At 51.7% G+C, this 17897-nt stretch overlaps 1 protein-coding gene across 1 annotated transcript; it reads right to left on the reverse strand.

The window, feature by feature from the left end:
* Positions 1–13280: 13280 nt before the first annotated feature.
* Positions 13281–17679, reverse strand: LOC309330841 (maestro heat-like repeat-containing protein family member 7). The gene is made up of 3 exons (XM_081842724.1): positions 16708–17679; positions 15492–15641; positions 13281–13834 (listed from the first exon to the last, which is right to left on the reverse strand). Exons 1-3 carry the CDS (start codon positions 16783–16785, stop codon positions 13676–13678), a joined length of 387 nt encoding a protein of 128 aa, XP_081698850.1. The 5' UTR covers positions 16786–17679; the 3' UTR covers positions 13281–13675.
* Between the last annotated feature and the right edge of the window lie 218 nt (positions 17680–17897).

The raw sequence follows: 17897 nt of genomic DNA on the forward strand, positions 1-17897 counted from the left end.
TCTTCTTCGTATTTATACAAAACTTTACTTTATCTTCTACTGATCTTATTTTTATTTTCCTTCCTTTGAAACTGAAAGATAGACCTTGTGGAAACTCCCACCTAAAGATGATTTTATTCCTTCTCAGCAGGGCAACCAAGTCTCTGTAGTTAGGCCTAAGATCCAAGAGATATTTCGGGATGTCTTAAAAAATTTCCACTCTTGACTGTTGTACTTCTAAGTTCTTCTGGTAGTGCCAACCCAATATTCTGTCTCTCTCTTCTTTGATTTGGAGGGTAATCAAGCAATCTCTTATTCTATTCTTCTCTTTTTTCCCTCCTCTTCCAAGTCTGAAGGCCTTCACAATTCTAAACTCTTCTCGGCCCAAGTCCAAGTCCCAAAAGTTGGCAAATTCCTGCGTGAGAAAGTCTATCAAACTTTCCTTCTCCAATTCAGGTAAAGCTCTGATCAAACTTTCCTTCTCCAATTCAGGTAAAGCTCTGATCCTCAGATTTGTCTGTTTTTCTTTAAGTTCAATCATAGCAAGCTTCAACTTATGGTCATCAAGTTGCCTCTGTAGGGCTGGGACTCTCTCTCTCTCCAGTTGTGTTACTTTACATTCCACAGCAACAGCTTTTTCCCTGGCTTCCTCCGCAGTCTGCTGTATCAAAGTAGATTCCTGTATCAATTTCTGAATGGTTTCTGTACTGGTATTCACCTTTTGACCCAGATTATTTATACTAAATCAATTTTAGTGGTTGCCACATCCACTTTCTTGTTAAGCTGTTACAATGAATCATTTATCTTGCTTAATGCAACCGCTAAGGCCTCTTCTGTTGACATTCCTCTTGATTTTGAGTATGCTGGTACAGCAGCTGAAGAGGCAGGGGGGCTGATGTTGAGGCTCTCCTGGGTTGCTGCAAAGTCTTCCCAGACCTTAATGTTTTTTCAGGAATTGACTGGTCTGTTTTTTCCTTTCCATTTGCCATAACACTTAAAAGATTCAAGGTCAGTCCCAGAGTCACACAGTTTTTTATCTTGCAGCTGGAAATTTCCCCAGCCCAGCACTTGTAACAGTTTCAAAAGCTTCCTCTAGGGGGAAACAGTTTCTATTTATATTAATCCGTAATGTCCCCTTTTAAACACAGTTCAAACAATGAAGTTAGTTTCAATTTTCAGTTACTTTTACTCCTTTTTAAGAGCAGACAGAGACAGTGGAAACAATGTATTTCTCTTATTTAGCTAGCTGTCAATGAACATTCTAATCACTGTCAATGAACGTCAGTCCTGCTACCAGCCCGTTTCCAGGGTCGGAGCAGTGGTATTTTAACTCTCTTCGCTCTCTCCTGCAGACATGCTCCGTCCAAAACTCCCTCCCCCCTTCTCCGGCCTCCAAGGGGGGTTTAATGTTTTTTACCAATGGAAATTTAGTCCTTTACAATAGGCTTTCAAAGACTTCAGCTTGCAGCCTCGTTGCTTCAGTCTAGTTACAAAAGGGGAAGGCGGACTTCCTGTGTTGAACCTCCCCGTTTCGATACCAAATTAGACGTTTAAAAATTCAATTCTCCTGCTTCAGCTCTACTCATGGGTAGTTGCTTTAAAGTCAAATTGTCCACAAGAAAAAAGTCAGCGCTCTCCGGCAACAGCATAGCGGCTTCGCTCCGTGGAAGAAGCAGTCAAATCTAAGCACCGTGCCGCTCACCCCACGTCGCTCCGGATACCTGAAACCGGGTTTCCCCGCGGGTAGGGGAGGTGCAAAGGGTGCCCGCCGAATCCCATGTTCACAGGCTTCACCCGCCTGTGATTTTTAATGGGTCTCCAGATTCCCAGTCAGAAGGGGCTGCGGCGGCAGCGCAGGACTTCGAGGCTTTGACAGCCAGAAGGGGCAGCGGCAGCAGTGCAGGCCGTCGAGGCTTTGACAGCCAGAAGGGGCAGCGGCAGCAGCGCAGGTTGTCGACCCTTTGACAGCCAGAAGAGGCATAGGCAGCAGCACAGTTCATTAAGGCTTTGACAGCCAGAAGAGGCAGCGGCAGCAGTGCAGGCCGTCGAGGCTTTGACAGCCAGAAGGGGCAGCGGCGGCAGCGCAGGTCGTCAACCCTTTGACAGCCAGAAAAGGCAAAGGCAGCAGCACAGTTCATTAAGGCTTTGACAGCCAGAAGAGGAAGAGGCAGCAGCGCATATCGTCGAGGCTTGACAGCCAGAAGGGGCAGCAGCGGCAGCGAAGATCGTCGAGGCTTTGACAGCCAGAAGAGGCAGACAGCAGCGCATATCGTTGAGGCTTTGACAGCCAGAAGAGGCTGTGGCAGCAGCGCAGATCGTTGAGGCTTTGACAGCCAGACGGGGCAGCGGCAGCAGCAAAGGTCATCGAGTCTCTGACTTCCAGAAGAACCAGAGGCAGCAGCACAGGTTGTCGAGGCTTTGACAGCCAGAAGGGGCAGAGGCGGCAGCACAGGTTGTCGAGGCTTTGACAGCCAGAAGGGGCTGCGGCAGCAGTGCAGGTCGTCGAGGCTTTGACAGCCAGAAGAGGCAGACAGCAGCGCATATCGTTGAGGCTTTGACAGCCAGAAGAGGCTGTGGCAGCAGCGCAGATCGTTGAGGCTTTGACAGCCAGAAGCGGCTGCGGCAGCAGCGCAGGTCATTGAGGCTTTGACAACAAGAAAAGGAAGAGGCAGCAGCGCAGGTCATCGAGGCTTTGACAGCCAGAAAAAGAAGAGGCAGCAGCACAGATTGTCTAGGCTTTGACAGCCAGAAGAGGCAGAGGCAGCAGCGCAGATCGTCGAGGCTTTGACAGCCAGAAGCAGCAGAGGTAGCAGCGCAGATCGTCGAGGCTTTGACAGCCAGAAGGGGCAGCGGCAGCAGGTCGTCGAGGCTTTGACAGCCAGAAGCGTTAGCAGCGCAGGTTGTCAAGGCTTCGACAGCCAGAAGAGGCGGAGGCAGCAGTGCAGGTCATCGAGGCTTTGACAGCCAGAAGGGGCTGTGGCAGAAGAGCAGGTCGTTGAGGCTTTGACAGCCAGACGGGGCAGCGGCAGCAGCAAAGGTCATCGAGTCTCTGACTTCCAGAAGAACCAGAGGCAGCAGCACAGGTTGTCGAGGCTTTGACAGCCAGAAGGGGCAGAGGCGGCAGCACAGGTTGCCGAGGCTTTGACAGCCAGAAGGGGCTGCGGCAGCAGTGCAGGTCGTCGAGGCTTTGACAGCCAGAAGAGGCAGACAGCAGCGCATATCGTTGAGGCTTTGACAGCCAGAAGAGGCTGTGGCAGCAGCGCAGATCGTTGAGGCTTTGACAGCCAGAAGCGGCTGCGGCAGCAGCGCAGGTCATTGAGGCTTTGACAACAAGAAAAGGAAGAGGCAGCAGCGCAGGTCATCGAGGCTTTGACAGCCAGAAAAAGAAGAGGCAGCAGCACAGATTGTCTAGGCTTTGACAGCCAGAAGAGGCAGAGGCAGCAGCGCAGATCGTCGAGGCTTTGACAGCCAGAAGCAGCAGAGGTAGCAGCGCAGATCGTCGAGGCTTTGACAGCCAGAAGCAGCAGAGGTAGCAGGTCGTCGAGGCTTTGACAGCCAGAAGCGTTAGCAGCGCAGGTTGTCAAGGCTTCGACAGCCAGAAGAGGCAGAGGCAGAAGTGCAGGTCGCTGAGGCTTTGACAGCCAGAATGGGCAGCAGCAGCAGCGCAGGTTGTCGAGTCTTTGACAGCCAGAAGAGGCGGAGGCAGCAGTTCAGCTCATCGAGACTTTGACAGCCAGAAGAGGCAGATACAGCAGCGATGATCGTTGAGGCTTTGACAGCCAGAAGCGACAGAGGCAGATGCACAGGTCGTCGAGTCTTTGACAGCCAGAAGGGGCAGCGGCAGTAGCGCAGGTCGTCGAGGCCTTGACAGCCAGAAGCATCAGTGTCAGCAGCGCAGGTCGTCAAGGCTTTGACAGCCAGAAGAGGCGGAGGCAGCAGAGCAGGTTGTCGAGTCTTTGACAGCCAGAAGAGGCGGAGGCAGCAGTTCAGCTCATCGAGACTTTGACAGCCAGAAGAGGCAGAGGCAGCAGCGCTGATTGTTGAGACTTTGACAGCCAGAAGGGGCAGCGGCAGCAGCGCATATCGTTGAGGCTTTGACAGCCAGAATGGGCAGCAGCAGCAGAGCAGGTTGTCGAGACTTTGACAGCCAGAAAAGGAAGAGGCAGCAGCACAGTTCGTCGAGGCTTTGACAGCCGGAAGAGGCCGAGGCAGCAGCGCATATCGTTGAGGCTTTGACAGCCAGAAGAGGCTTTGGAGCAGCGCAGATCGTTGAGGCTTTGACAGCCAGAAGGGGCTGCGGCAGCAGCGCAGGTCTTCGAGGCTTTGACAAGAAGAAAAGGAAGAGGCAGCAGCGCAGGTCGTCGAGGCTTTGACAGCCAGAAAAGGAAGAGGCAGCAGTGCAGGTCGTCCAGGCTTTGACAGCCAGAAGAGGCAGACGCAGCAGCACAGATTGTCGAGGCTTTGACAGCCAGAAGAGGCAGAGGCAGCAGCGCAGATCGTCGAGCCTTTGACAGCCAGAAGCGGCAGAGGCAGCAGCGCAGATCGTTGAGGCTTTGACAGCCAGAAGCGTCAGCAGCGCAGGTTGTCAAGGCTTTGACAGCCAGAGGAGGCGGAGGCAGCAGTGCAGGTCATCGAGGCTTTGACAGCCAGAAGAGGCAGAGGCAGCAGCGTAGATCGTTGAGGCATTGACAGCCAGAAGGGGCAGCGGCAGCAGCACAGGTCGTCAAGGCGTTGACAGCCAGGAGAGTCAGAAGCAGCAGAACAGGTCGTCGAGGCTTTAACAGCCAGAAGGGGCAGTGGCACCACCGCTGGTCGTCGAGGCCTTGACAGCCAGAAGCATCAGTGTCAGCAGCGCAGGTCGTCAAGGCTTTGAAAGCCAGAAGAGGCGGAGGCAGCAGTGCAGGTTGTCGAGGCTTTGACACCCAGAAGAGGCAGAGGCAGCAGTGCAGGTCATCGAGGCTTTGACAGCCAGAAGAGGCAGACTCAGCAGCACAGGTCGTCGAGGCTTTAACAGCCAGAAGAGGCATAGGCAGCAGCACAGTTCATTAAGGATTTGACAGCCAGAAGAGGCAGCGGCAGCAGCGCATATCGTTGAGGCTTTAACAGCCAGAAGGGGCAGCGGAAGAAACGCAGGACATCGAGGCTTTGACAGCCAGAAGAGGCAGAGGCAGCAGCGCATATCGTCGAGGCTTGACAGCCAGAAGAGGCAGAGGCAGCAGTGCAGATCGTCGAGGCTTTGACAGGCAGAAGGGGCAGTGGCAGCAGCGCAGGAAGTTGAGGCTTTGACAGCCAGAAGGGGCAGCGGCAGTAGCGCAGATCGTTGAGGCTTTGAAAGCCAGAAGGGGCAGCGGCAGCAGCACGGGACGTCAAGGCTTTGACAGCCAGAAGAGGCAGAGACAGCAGCGCATAACGTTGAGGCTTTGACAGCCAGAAGAGGCTGTGGCAGCAGTGCAGATCGTTGAGGCTTTGACAGCCAGAAGGGGCTGCGTTAGCAGCGCAGGTCATCGAGGCTTTGACAACAAGAAAAGGAAGAAGCAGCAGCGCAGGTCATCAAGGCCATGACAGCCAGAAAAGGAAGAGGCAGCAGCACAGGTTGTCGAGGCTTTGACAGCTAGAAGAGGCAGAGGCAGCAGTGCAGATCGTCGAGGCTTTGACAGGCAGAAGGGGCAGTGGCAGCAGCGCAGGAAGTTGAGGCTTTGACAGCCAGAAGGGGCAGCGGCAGTAGCGCAGATCGTTGAGGCTTTGAAAGCCAGAAGGGGCAGCGGCAGCAGCACGGGACATCAAGGCTTTGACAGCCAGAAGAGGCAGAGACAGCAGCGCATAACGTTGAGGCTTTGACAGCCAGAAGAGGCTGTGGCAGCAGTGCAGATCGTTGAGGCTTTGACAGCCAGAAGGGGCTGCGGTAGCAGCGCAGGTCATCGAGGCTTTGACAACAAGAAAAGGAAGAGGCAGCAGCGCAGGTCGTCGAGGCTTTGACAGCCAGAAGTGGCAGAGGTAGCAGCGCAGATCGATGAGGCGTTGACAGCCAGAAAGGGCAGCAGCAGCAGGTCGTCAAGGCTTTGACAGCCAGAAGCGTCAGCAGCGCAGGTTGTCAAGGCTTCGACAGCCAGAAGAGGCGGAGGCAGCAGTGCAGGTCATCGAGGCTTTGACAGCCAGAAGGGGCTGTGGCAGAAGAGCAGGTCGTTGAGGCTTTGACAGCCAGACGGGGCAGCGGCAGCAGCAAAGGTCATCGAGTCTCTGACTTCCAGAAGAACCAGAGGCAGCAGCACAGGTTGTCGAGGCTTTGACAGCCAGAAGGGGCAGAGGCGGCAGCACAGGTTGTCGAGGCTTTGACAGCCAGAAGGGGCTGCGGCAGCAGTGCAGGTCGTCGAGGCTTTGACAGCCAGAAGAGGCAGACAGCAGCGCATATCGTTGAGGCTTTGACAGCCAGAAGAGGCTGTGGCAGCAGCGCAGATCGTTGAGGCTTTGACAGCCAGAAGCGGCTGCAGCAGCAGCGCAGGACCTTGAGGCTTTGACAACAAGAAAAGGAAGAGGCAGCAGCGCAGGTCATTGAGGCTTTGACAGCCAGAAAAAGAAGAGGCAGCAGTGCAGGACCTTGAGGCTTTGACAGCCAGAAGAGGCAGAGGCAGCAGCGCAGATCGTCGAGGCTTTGACAGCCAGAAGCAGCAGAGGTAGCAGCGCAGATCGTCGAGGCTTTGACAGCCAGAAGGGGCAGCGGCAGCAGGTCGTCGAGGATTTGACAGCCAGAAGCGTTAGCAGCGCAGGTCATCGAGGCTTTGTCAGCCAGAAAAAGAAGAGGCAGCAGTGCAGGACCTTGAGGCTTTGACAGCCAGGAGGGTCTGTGGCAGCAGCGCAGATCGTTGATGCTTTGACAGCCAGAAAAGGAATAGGCAGCAGTGCAGGTCGTCGAGGCTTTGACAGCCAGAAGAGGCAGAGGCAGCAGCGATGATCGTTGAGGCTTTGACAGCCAGAAGCGACAGAGGCAGCAGCACAGGTCGTCGAGTCTTTGACAGCCAGAAGGGGCAGCGGCAGCAGAGCAGGTCGTTGAGGCTTTGACAGCCAGACGGGGCAGCGGCAGCAGCAAAGGTCATCGAATCTCTGACTTCCAGAAGAAGCCGAGGCAGCAGCACAGGTTGTCGAGGCTTTGACAGCCAGAAGGGGCAGAGGCGGCAGCACAGGTTGTCGAGGCTTTGACAACAAGAAGGGGCTGCGGCAGCAGTGCAGGTCGTCGAGGCTTTGACAGCCAGAATAGGCGGAGGCAGCAGCGCAGGTCGCTGAGGCTTTGACAGCCAGAATGGGCAGCAGCAGCAGCGCAGGTTGTCGAGTCTTTGACAGCCAGAAGACGCGGAGGCAGCAGTTCAGCTCATCGAGACTTTGACAGCCAGAAGAGGCAGAGGCAGCAGCGCATATCGTTGAGGCATTGACAGCCAGAAGGGGCAGCGGCAGCAGAGCAGGTTGTCGAGACTTTGACAGCCAGAAAAGGAAGAGGCAGCAGCACAGGTCGTCGAGGCTTTGACAGCCAGAAGAGGCAGAGGCAGCAGCGCATATCGTTGAGGCTTTGACAGCCAGAAGGGGCTGTGGCAGCAGCGCAGATCGTTGAGGCTTTGGCAGCCAGAAGGGGCTGCGGCAGCAGCCGAGGTCTTCGAGGCTTTGACAACAAGAAAAGGAAGAGGCAGCAGCGCAGGTCGTCGAGGCTTTGACAGCCAGAAAAGGAAGAGGCAGCAGTGCAGGTCGTCCAGGCTTTGACAGCCAGAAGAGGCAGAGGCAGCAGCACAGATTGTCGAGGCTTTGACAGCCAGAAGAGGCAGAGGCAGCAGCGCAGATCGTTGAGGCTTTGACAGCCAGAAGCGTCAGCAGCGCAGGTTGTCAAGGCTTTGACAGCCAGAGGAGGCGGAGGCAGCAGTGCAGGTCGTCGAGGCTTTGACAGCCAGAAGAGGCAGACAGCAGCGCATATCGTTGAGGCTTTGACAGCCAGAAGAGGCTGTGGCAGCAGCGCAGATCGTTGAGGCTTTGACAGCCAGAAGCGGCTGCAGCAGCAGCGCAGGTCATTGAGGCTTTGACAACAAGAAAAGGAAGAGGCAGCAGCGCAGGTCATTGAGGCTTTGACAGCCAGAAAAAGAAGAGGCAGCAGTGCAGGACCTTGAGGCTTTGACAGCCAGAAGAGGCAGAGGCAGCAGCGCAGATCGTCGAGGCTTTGACAGCCAGAAGCAGCAGAGGTAGCAGCGCAGATCGTCGAGGCTTTGACAGCCAGAAGGGGCAGCGGCAGCAGGTCGTCGAGGATTTGACAGCCAGAAGCGTTAGCAGCGCAGGTCATCGAGGCTTTGTCAGCCAGAAAAAGAAGAGGCAGCAGTGCAGGACCTTGAGGCTTTGACAGCCAGGAGGGTCTGTGGCAGCAGCGCAGATCGTTGATGCTTTGACAGCCAGAAAAGGAATAGGCAGCAGTGCAGGTCGTCGAGGCTTTGACAGCCAGAAGAGGCAGAGGCAGCAGCGATGATCGTTGAGGCTTTGACAGCCAGAAGCGACAGAGGCAGCAGCACAGGTCGTCGAGTCTTTGACAGCCAGAAGGGGCAGCGGCAGCAGAGCAGGTCGTTGAGGCTTTGACAGCCAGACGGGGCAGCGGCAGCAGCAAAGGTCATCGAATCTCTGACTTCCAGAAGAAGCCGAGGCAGCAGCACAGGTTGTCGAGGCTTTGACAGCCAGAAGGGGCAGAGGCGGCAGCACAGGTTGTCGAGGCTTTGACAACAAGAAGGGGCTGCGGCAGCAGTGCAGGTCGTCGAGGCTTTGACAGCCAGAATAGGCGGAGGCAGCAGCGCAGGTCGCTGAGGCTTTGACAGCCAGAATGGGCAGCAGCAGCAGCGCAGGTTGTCGAGTCTTTGACAGCCAGAAGACGCGGAGGCAGCAGTTCAGCTCATCGAGACTTTGACAGCCAGAGGAGGCGGAGGCAGCAGTGCAGGTCATCGAGGCTTTGACAGCCAGAAGAGGCAGAGGCAGCAGCGTAGATCGTTGAGGCATTGACAGCCAGAAGGGGCAGCGGCAGCAACACAGGTCGTCAAGGCGTTGACAGCCAGGAGAGGCAGAGGCAGCAGCACAGGTCGTCGAGGCTTTAACAGCCAGAAGGGGCAGCGGCACCAGCGCAGGTCGTCGAGGCCTTGACAGCCAGAAGCATCAGTGTCAGCAGCGCAGGTCGTCAAGGCTTTGACAGCCAGAAGAAGCGGAGGCAGCAGTGCAGGTTGTCGAGGCTTTGACACCCAGAAGAGGCAGAGGCAGCAGTGCAGGTCATCAAGGCTTTGACAGCCAGAAGAGGCAGAGGCAGCAGCACAGGTCGTCGAGGCTTTAACAGCCAGAAGGGGCAGCGGCACCAGCGCAGGTCGTCGAGGCTTTGACAGCCAGAAGCATCAGTGTCAGCAGCGCAGGTCGTCAAGGCTTTGACAGCCAGAAGAGGCGGAGGCAGCAGTGCAGGTTGTCGAGGCTTTGACAGCCAGAAGAGGCAGAGGCAGCAGCACCAATCGTCGAGGCTTTGACAGCTAGCAGGGGCAGCGGCAGCAGGTCGTCGAGGCTTTTACAGCCAGAAGCGTCAGCAGCGCAGGTTGTCAAGGCTTTGACAGCCAGATGAGGCAGAGGCAGCAGCGCAGATTGTTGAGGCTTTGACAGCCAGAAGGCGCAGCGGCAGCAGCACAGGTCGTCAAGGCTTTGACCGTCAGAATGTGCTGCAGCAGCAGCGCAGATCGTCGAGGCTTTGACAGCCAGAAGGGGCAGCGGCAGCAGCACAGGTCATCGGGGCTTTGACAGCCAGAAAAGGAAGAGGCAGCAGCGCAGATCGTTGAGGCTTTGACAGCCAGAAGGGGCAGCGGCTATTGCGCAGGTCGTCGAGTCTTTGACAGCCAGAAATGGAAGAGGCAGCAGTGCAGGTCGTCGAGGCTTTGACAGCCAGAAGAGGCAGAGGCAGCAGCGCAGATTTTCGAGGCTTTGACAGCCAGAAGGGGCTGCGGCAGCAGCTCAGATCTTCGAGGCTTTGACAGCCAGAAAAGGAAGAGGCAGCAGCGCAGGTCGTCGAGGCTTTGACAGCCAGACAGGGCAGCGGCAGCAGCGCAGGTCATCGAGGCTTTGCCCGTCAGAATGTGCTGCAGCAGCAGCGCAGGTCGTTGAGGCTTTGACAGCCAGACAGGGCAGCGGCAGCAGCAGCAGCACAAGTGGTCTCACTGGCAGAGCCTAAGTGACACCAGATAAAGTTGAGCAATGGACTCAATCCTGATATTCACCTGAGATGGTGGTGCTTTGTTTTGACCCCCAGGCTTGTTGTGACCCATGGAAGGTATAGAGCTGCTGCCCCCCCCCCCCCTTATCAGACAACAAATATCATGTATTTCATAAGCATATATTTTCATGGTTTTACAGTTTTAGTGTGAGCTCAGTTTCTAAAAAGCACCTCTTGAACGGGTTATTTTGGGATTGATTCAGGTTGGCCCCCAAAGCAGCTCACTTCAAATCAATGGTCTCCAGCAAGAAGCACCCACCACGCATGACCCCTCCTGCCCCTTCTCATCCCAACGTGGCTGCAGCAGAAGCTAGGCTGGTGCTTCCATTTGGAACTATGGAGTTCTCTGCTGGTTTCTGGTGGGCCTGGACCCCGCCTTCCAACCTCTAGGGCTGGGCATGGCCCTCCCAATCTAACTCACCTCTGCTCTCACAGTCAGGTACATTTTGGTTGGAAAGGGAAGGAAAGAGTATGAGCTGGTTGGAATCATGCTGAACCAAACACATCCTAAGCTGGGTCTGAACTGCAGGAGGGTTTGGACTTGGCTCATAAAGAGCATGAGATGACGCTTGAAACTGGAGAAATCTCTTCAGTTCAAAGACTTAGTGGCCTCAATAAATATATGAAAAAAGCTTATTTGGACGAGCAAAGAATTATTGTTGTTGTTGTTGTTGTTGTTGTTGTTGTTGTTATTATGTCTCCCCACCCCGATACATAGCGGAACAAAGAGAAAAAAAGATATATAATAAACCAGCAGACATACAAAAATCAATCTTTAAAGCAGGCAAAAATAAATACATATGAACTTATACCAGCTTTAAGGTGTTTCCAATAGTACATATAAAAATGTAATTTTAAGAAAAATCTTAGCCTTCCAAAGGTGAAGACTTGCTCATCCATTAACGGAATACCTGTATGATTGCTGCCTGCAGTAACTTGCGCGCTAGGTCATGGAAGTGTCTGTATCAGAGTCGGACATCCCCTAAGTTGGAGCAAAGCCACTGTAAGTGCATCTTTTATTATGTATACATTCATCTTCTATCAAAAAAACACTGTCCATATATATTAGACATGATAGCAGTGAATGCAGTTGAAGTTGTACAATTAAATAAAAAATGTGTAAATACTAAAGAACATTTGACAGTTAAATTGTGAGGAATAAAGAAACCATTAGAAACATTAGAACAGGCATTCCCTGTTTCCAGTTCCTACCTCCAAGTAAAACGCCATGCCAATGGCTTTCTTCTTGTTGTTCGGACAGCACATATATTTCCGTGCCAATCGGGCAATCCTATTATACTGTTCTGTTGAGGAGGTGAACAAAGTCCTGAAACATAAGAGTAAGAGACAAAGTATTCACAAGTCTGAAGCTGGCAGGAAGAACCACCCAGCGTTCCTGCACAACAACCACCACCACCAGGTTACTTGAACGCTGAGCAGAGCCTCCCGCCTGCATTCGCTCCCTAAGATGCACACACATTTCCCCTTACTTTTTAGGAGGGGGAAAGTGTGTCTTATAGAGTGAACAATATGGTACATTTTCTGAAATAAATAAGAAGTTTATCCCCATTTCCCCAGAAAGCAGGCCTTGCTCTTCATGCCTCACCTGCCAGTCCTTTTCACCTTCTTACCTTGCCAGAAGACGAATGCCTTTGAAAAAGCTTTCTGGACTTGACAGCATATCCCAGCAGCTTTGCAACCCCAAAACCTCAAAATCGTCAAGGTATTCAACACGCCCAATCAGTTGTTTCAGGGCCTGCACAGCGGTCCTGAGTCAAGTGAAGGAATTAAGAATATTATATTTTAAAAATTTGTATACTGCCCTTCACCCGTAGATCTCCGGGCAGTTCACAACATAAAAATGCAAGTTAAAAAGCACAAAATACAGAATAAAAACAAGAACCAAAGCAAACCAATAACTCCTCTCCCTCTAACAAACACAGTTGAAAGGGCATAGGAGGTTAATCAGCCAATGGCCTGATTGAAGAGGACCATTTTTGCCTGGCATCTAAAGGCACCAGGCAAGCCTCCCTGGGGAGAGCAACCCACTAATGGGGAGCCACCACAGAAAAGGCCCCTTCTTGTGTGGAGGAGGCATGTGAAGAGGGGCTTCCGATGATGAGCGCAAGGTCTGGGTAGGTTCATCTGGGGAGTTTTAGGTCCTTGACATCTTGCAGTCCAACCCCAACCATCACCCCCTGCAGCCTCCCCCATGTTTCCAGCACAAGCGGCAACCTTTCGGCTGTGATGGAGACTTAAGGTTTCATGACACGTGAGTCCCACCACACCCAAATCAGCCCATCGTGCGGGAGAGTCTCCAACATCCTCTCCCATCCTAGTGTCCTTCAGATGTTTTGGGCTACAATAACTCCCATCTTCAGCCCCGTTGTGCTGGCTGGGGCTGGTGGGAGTTGTGGTCCAAAGTGACTGAAGAGCACAGGGGTTGGGGAAGCCTGGGTCTCCTAGCTATCTAACCTAAGCAGAACCTCCATGTCCAAATGAAGCCTATCTCTTGGGGGAGAGCTGAGCCATCACCACTATGGGTCAGAGAGAGAAGGGAGGGCCCCCCCAAATGCATTAGCAGGTCCCTTACATCAGTGGATCGAGATGCGAAGAGGGCTCCGGGATTAGACTTGCCGCCCTCGAACCTCTTCTTCTCGCCTCATGGACAAAACAGATCTGAGTGCTAAGTGCAAACAGCAGGTGGTGGAACATGCTCTTCAGGATACCTGCAGCCTCAGGGAACGACAGGATATGACACAGAGCGTTGGTAGCCTGGAGGGACAAGGACAGGAGAACGGCATTCAGCAGAGGTCATCGTCAGATCAAGATCTCAGACTCAGACGCGACTCAGAGCCCCGGTCCATTTCCCTCAGTGTTGTCTACACTGACTAGCAGTGGCTGTCCAGGGTTTCAGGCAAGGAACTCCCCGACATGGAGATGCTGGGGCCCTTCTGCATACAAAGCAGGTGCTCACAGGATGGACCACTTATTAAGATGCACCCCCCTCCCAGCAAGAAGCCCCCAGCCCCATCCAGCTCCCATTCAAAACAATCCAGGAGAGAGAAACTGAGTGGTTTCGTACCGCCATTGGCATTTGAGAAGTGCTGCGTCGCCTGGAAGTGACTTCCGCTTTGGGGTCTTCATCCTGCAGCCTTTTCAGGAGAGGTCTCAGCAGCTTGACGCTGGAATACTGATCAGCGACCAAGGCCTTCCAGATCACCGTGGCACTTCTGCAATTTTTCAAAACAGAATTTTTCCCTTTTCCTTTTCTTAAAAAAAGTCAGGCCTTTGATATTTTCTTTATATTGCACATACATTAGCAAAGAAAGAAACCACAACTCGGAGCACAATTTTTTGCAAGTACGAAATTCAATATAAATAAATATAAATTAAGAAACCCCTTAAATCTACCCCTCCCCATTTTCACATCACAAAAACTTACTCATCACACTCCATCGAACAGTCCAACAGGCTGTCTACGACCGGCTGCATGCGCTTGGTGGCTAGGCTGACAAGAGCCGAAAGTGTCACTTCCTTAGTGCGGGTGTCGGGGATCTGGTGGAGACGGTTGTAAATCTCCTTCACAACCATAGGCAGCTGGAAGAAGATAAAAGAAGACCAGGATGAGAAAGTGTGGTGAACCTGTTTCTATTTTGCTTAATGTATGTAGGGTTTGGTGTCAGCGTTACTCGTGCCGGTTCTCTGCCGTTCACTTGTGTTCCTTTGGTGGTGAGAGAGGTTGGGGTTGGCCTAGGGTGTGGTTGTTTGTTTGTGGTTGGCTGTGGTGATCTTTGTTTTGAATCAATTCCAGTACCCTTTTGGTACTAGATTCTGGCTCCTGCAAAGTCAATACTAAATCGTCAGCAAATGCTTTCAGTTTGTACTGTTTAGCACCCACTTGTATGCCTTTAACCAATTGGTCCTTTCTGATCATATTTAACAAAACCTCCAGGACCGATATAAAAAGCAATGGAGAGATTGGGCAACCTTGTCGTGTTCCTTTCTCAATCTTAAACTCTTCTGTCACTGCATTGTTCACAATTAATTTTGCCTTTTGTTCTGAATAAATTGCACCTATACCATTTTCAAAACCTTGACCTACCCCCATCCCCTGTAGATTCTTCTTCATAAAACTCCAAGAAATGTTGTCAAAGGCCTTCTCTGCATCCACAAAAATCAAAACTGCCTTAGTATTGATATTCACTTGTAATTTTTCTAGAATATAAATTATATTCCTCGTATTATCAGACAAATGTCTGCCCGGGAGAAAGCCCGCTTGGTCTTTATGAATTTCTTCTACTAACACCCTTTTTAATCTTTTAGCCAAAATATCTGCAAAAATTTTGTAATCTTCCATTCTATTTCCTGGTTCATCAATTTCATATATTGTACTTGATATAACTTTATCTCTTTCAGGATCTCCTGTGATTTTGGTTTTGCTCTCAGCTTCTTCTCTCCTTCCTTTATTTTTTCCAAGATTTTATCCTTTTTTTCATTTTGGGTTCTCTTCTTGTTGACGACTCTTAACGACTGCAATAGGTCTTACAGGAAAAAGCAGGAAAGAGACTGGAAAGAGAAGCTGCTGAATTGCAACTTATTACCAAACTTAAAACCATGGAGAGACCTGGTCTGAACAAAGACATTGGATTCTTATCTCATTATACATGACAAAGCCACTTTTCACCTTCTCACCCCTTGCTTTTTCCTGTAAGACCTATTGCAGTCGTTAAGAGTCGTCAACAGGCTCATCACAGCTATCTGCCAATCACCCATTCCCACCACCCTTCTGAGTAATACCCATCCCCACCTTCTCACTATATAAAAGGGTCTGGTGACTTCTGTTTCAGTGTATTTGAAGAAGTGTGCATGCACACAAAAGCTCATACCTAGAACTAACTTAGTTGGTCTTTAAGGTGCTACTGGAAGGAATTTTTTGTTTTGACTATGGCAGACCAACACGGCTACCTATCTGTAACTCCCCCACAACAAACACTCTGCGAGGTGAGTGGGGCTGAGAGACTTCAAAGAAGTGTAACTGGCCCAAGGTCACCCAGCAGCTGCATGTGGAGGAGCGGAGACGCGAACCCGGTTCCCCAGATTACGAGTCTACCACTCTTAACCACTACACCACACTGGCTCTTCTTACTTCCCACACAATGCCTTCTTACTTCCCAGAAACAAGCTAATTCTAAGTCCGAAGAGAATGTTTGATTTAGAGGAAACCTGCTCCCCCTGCCTCCGTTTTGAGCCTTACGTCCTCCATTTCCATGCCGCATTCCTCAAGGAAGGACCTCAGGAGCTTTCCTGCAGCCTGAGAGACGGCTCTGTCTTCCACTGTCAGGTTGTCAATCGCCTTCAACACGACTTCGTTGATCTGGCTGGGCGTGAGGTGCTCCCCAAAAGCCTGGCACAAAGAAGAAAGAAGAGGGAGTTTTCTTCTGCTCCACACTCTGACCACGTTTCAGTAGTCCAAGGGTGCCTTCACAAACCAAGTGAAAGACATCTCCACTCTGCCTTGAGAGGGTTGAACTAAGTGACCCCCACGTCCCTTCCAACTCTACAATTTGGTGATTCTATTTATGTGTTTATTTAAGTAGCTGAAAGATTTTACAACAAACCAAACTAAAAGTCAGGTGACGCCTTGCTATTTTCGATCCACATCTTAAATTGGTTATGACATTGGAACATGAAGAGGTTCAATCTAAAATCAGACTAGAAAATTTAAAAAAAAAATCCCTCCAGGAACAGAGAGGGTGAATAATAGTGTCTATCCGTTATATAACCAATGCCTAACAGACTGGGTGGGAACCTGCCGGCTGTGTGTTTTGTTCTTAATATACAACAAAAACACCCACCACAAGGTTGGCATAGTCCATTGGCTTGGCAGTGCCTTGTGAAAGATGCATCGAATGAGTCAACTTTTCCTATTCTTTTTCCGCCCTGAGGAGCCCAAGGTGGCAATGCATGGTTCTCTCTCCTCCCCGTTTTAGTCTCATGAGGTAGGTTAGACTGAGAGACTGTGACTGACTCGTGAGTGGGGATCTGAACCCTAGGTCTCCCAGCACCTGGTAGAATTTCAATAAGTAGAATTCTGCATGCAGTTTAGGCTACCGGGCACTTGTCTTTGAGCAATTTATTCTAATACAATGCATTTCTGAATGTTATTTACACTAATAGCTCACGCATGGATTTTTTTACACACTGTTTGGCATTGCGAAATTCAAGGACATGTGAATTTCAAAGGCGGGTTGTGTTTCAGTTCTCCTGTTGTTTCTGAAAGCCTTGATCTGATAGCTTTGGCTTCCAGTGTGAACTGCTCTGAATCTCTCCCTCATCCCTAGAAGGCGTGGGCTGCCTGAGGGCAGGCTGAAGTTGGTGGGGCAGGGCCCCGTTGGCCCGAGTGAGCAAATCTTTGCTAACTGGGAGTGGCTGCGGTCTTAGCAATAAAGAGTACAAAAGGCCACCCCTACCTTGGCCACTTTTGCGATGTTGTAGTGGAAGAGAGAGGGCCCAGGGATGAAGAAGTCTTCTCGGACCCATCTGACCATGTTGCCTTTCTTATTTTTATTCCTCCTCTTCTCCAGTTCCTTACCTAAGCAGGGTCGGGTTTTGGAATATGCATGCAAAAGAACCCAGCATTAGTGCTCCCTGCTCAAAACCTCCAGTTTTCCCGCTGGGACCAACAAAAACAATTATTGGTTTCACCTCAAAAATTATAATTCGGAATTGGAAAAAAGGTTCAGAAGGGGGCAACCAAAAGGACTGGGGTGCTTGTGGAGCAAATGCTGGTTGCAGCATTTGGGGGGCGGTTCCGTTTAGAAAAACGGCGAGGAAGAGGAGACACAATGTATGGCTTGGAGAAAGTGGAGAGAGAAAGCTTTCTCTCTTGCCCTCATAACATGAGAACAACTGGACCTCCAATGAAACTGAAGTTTCAGGATGGTCCTTCTTCTTGCAATGCACAGCTAAACTCTGGAACTCCCTGCCACAGGAGGCACTGATGGCCACGGACCAAGATGGCTTTCAAAGAAGATGAGGCAAATTCATGGAAGAGAAGGCTACCCATGGCTATTAGCCAGGATGGCTATGCTCTGCCTCCATGGTCAGAGGCAGCAAAGTACAGGAGTAGAAAGAGCTTGAATTCTGCTTGCTGGCTTCCCACAAGCATCTGATCAACCCCTGTGGGAACAGGATGCTGGACTGGGCTGGGCCACTGGTCAGGTCCAGAAGGCTTTTCTGATGAACATCAGCAGTGAATTCCTCCCCCAAGACTGCCCTCTCATCTCTGGCCAACGGGGTGTTGGCGTTAGGCCAGTGCTAGCACAATTCTGGCCCTCCTGAACTCCCTGATCAACCCCAGCAGCAGCCAGCATGGGCAACACTCAGGGATGATGGGAGTTGGAGCAGCCTCTGGAGGGCTACAGATCTCCCACCCTGCGGCTTACAAGAAACCAGCCATTTCCCAGCATCCCCCTCACCCATTTTGGCTATCATGATGTAATGGAGATGGTACAAGGCCTCTGCTGACTGCAGGCCAATCTCCTTCACGTTGTCTGCGAGGTGAAGGGACAAGAGCGCCACCAGCTGTCCAAGAAGGGGGAAATCCTGGGATACCTAAGAAGTGGAGAGAGAGAGATGCACAGTCAGCCCTTGTCCCACA

The sequence above is a fragment of the Podarcis erhardii genome (assembly GCF_964252035.2).
Source record: "Podarcis erhardii genome assembly, chromosome: 15".
Taxonomy (NCBI): Eukaryota; Metazoa; Chordata; class Lepidosauria; order Squamata; family Lacertidae; genus Podarcis; species Podarcis erhardii.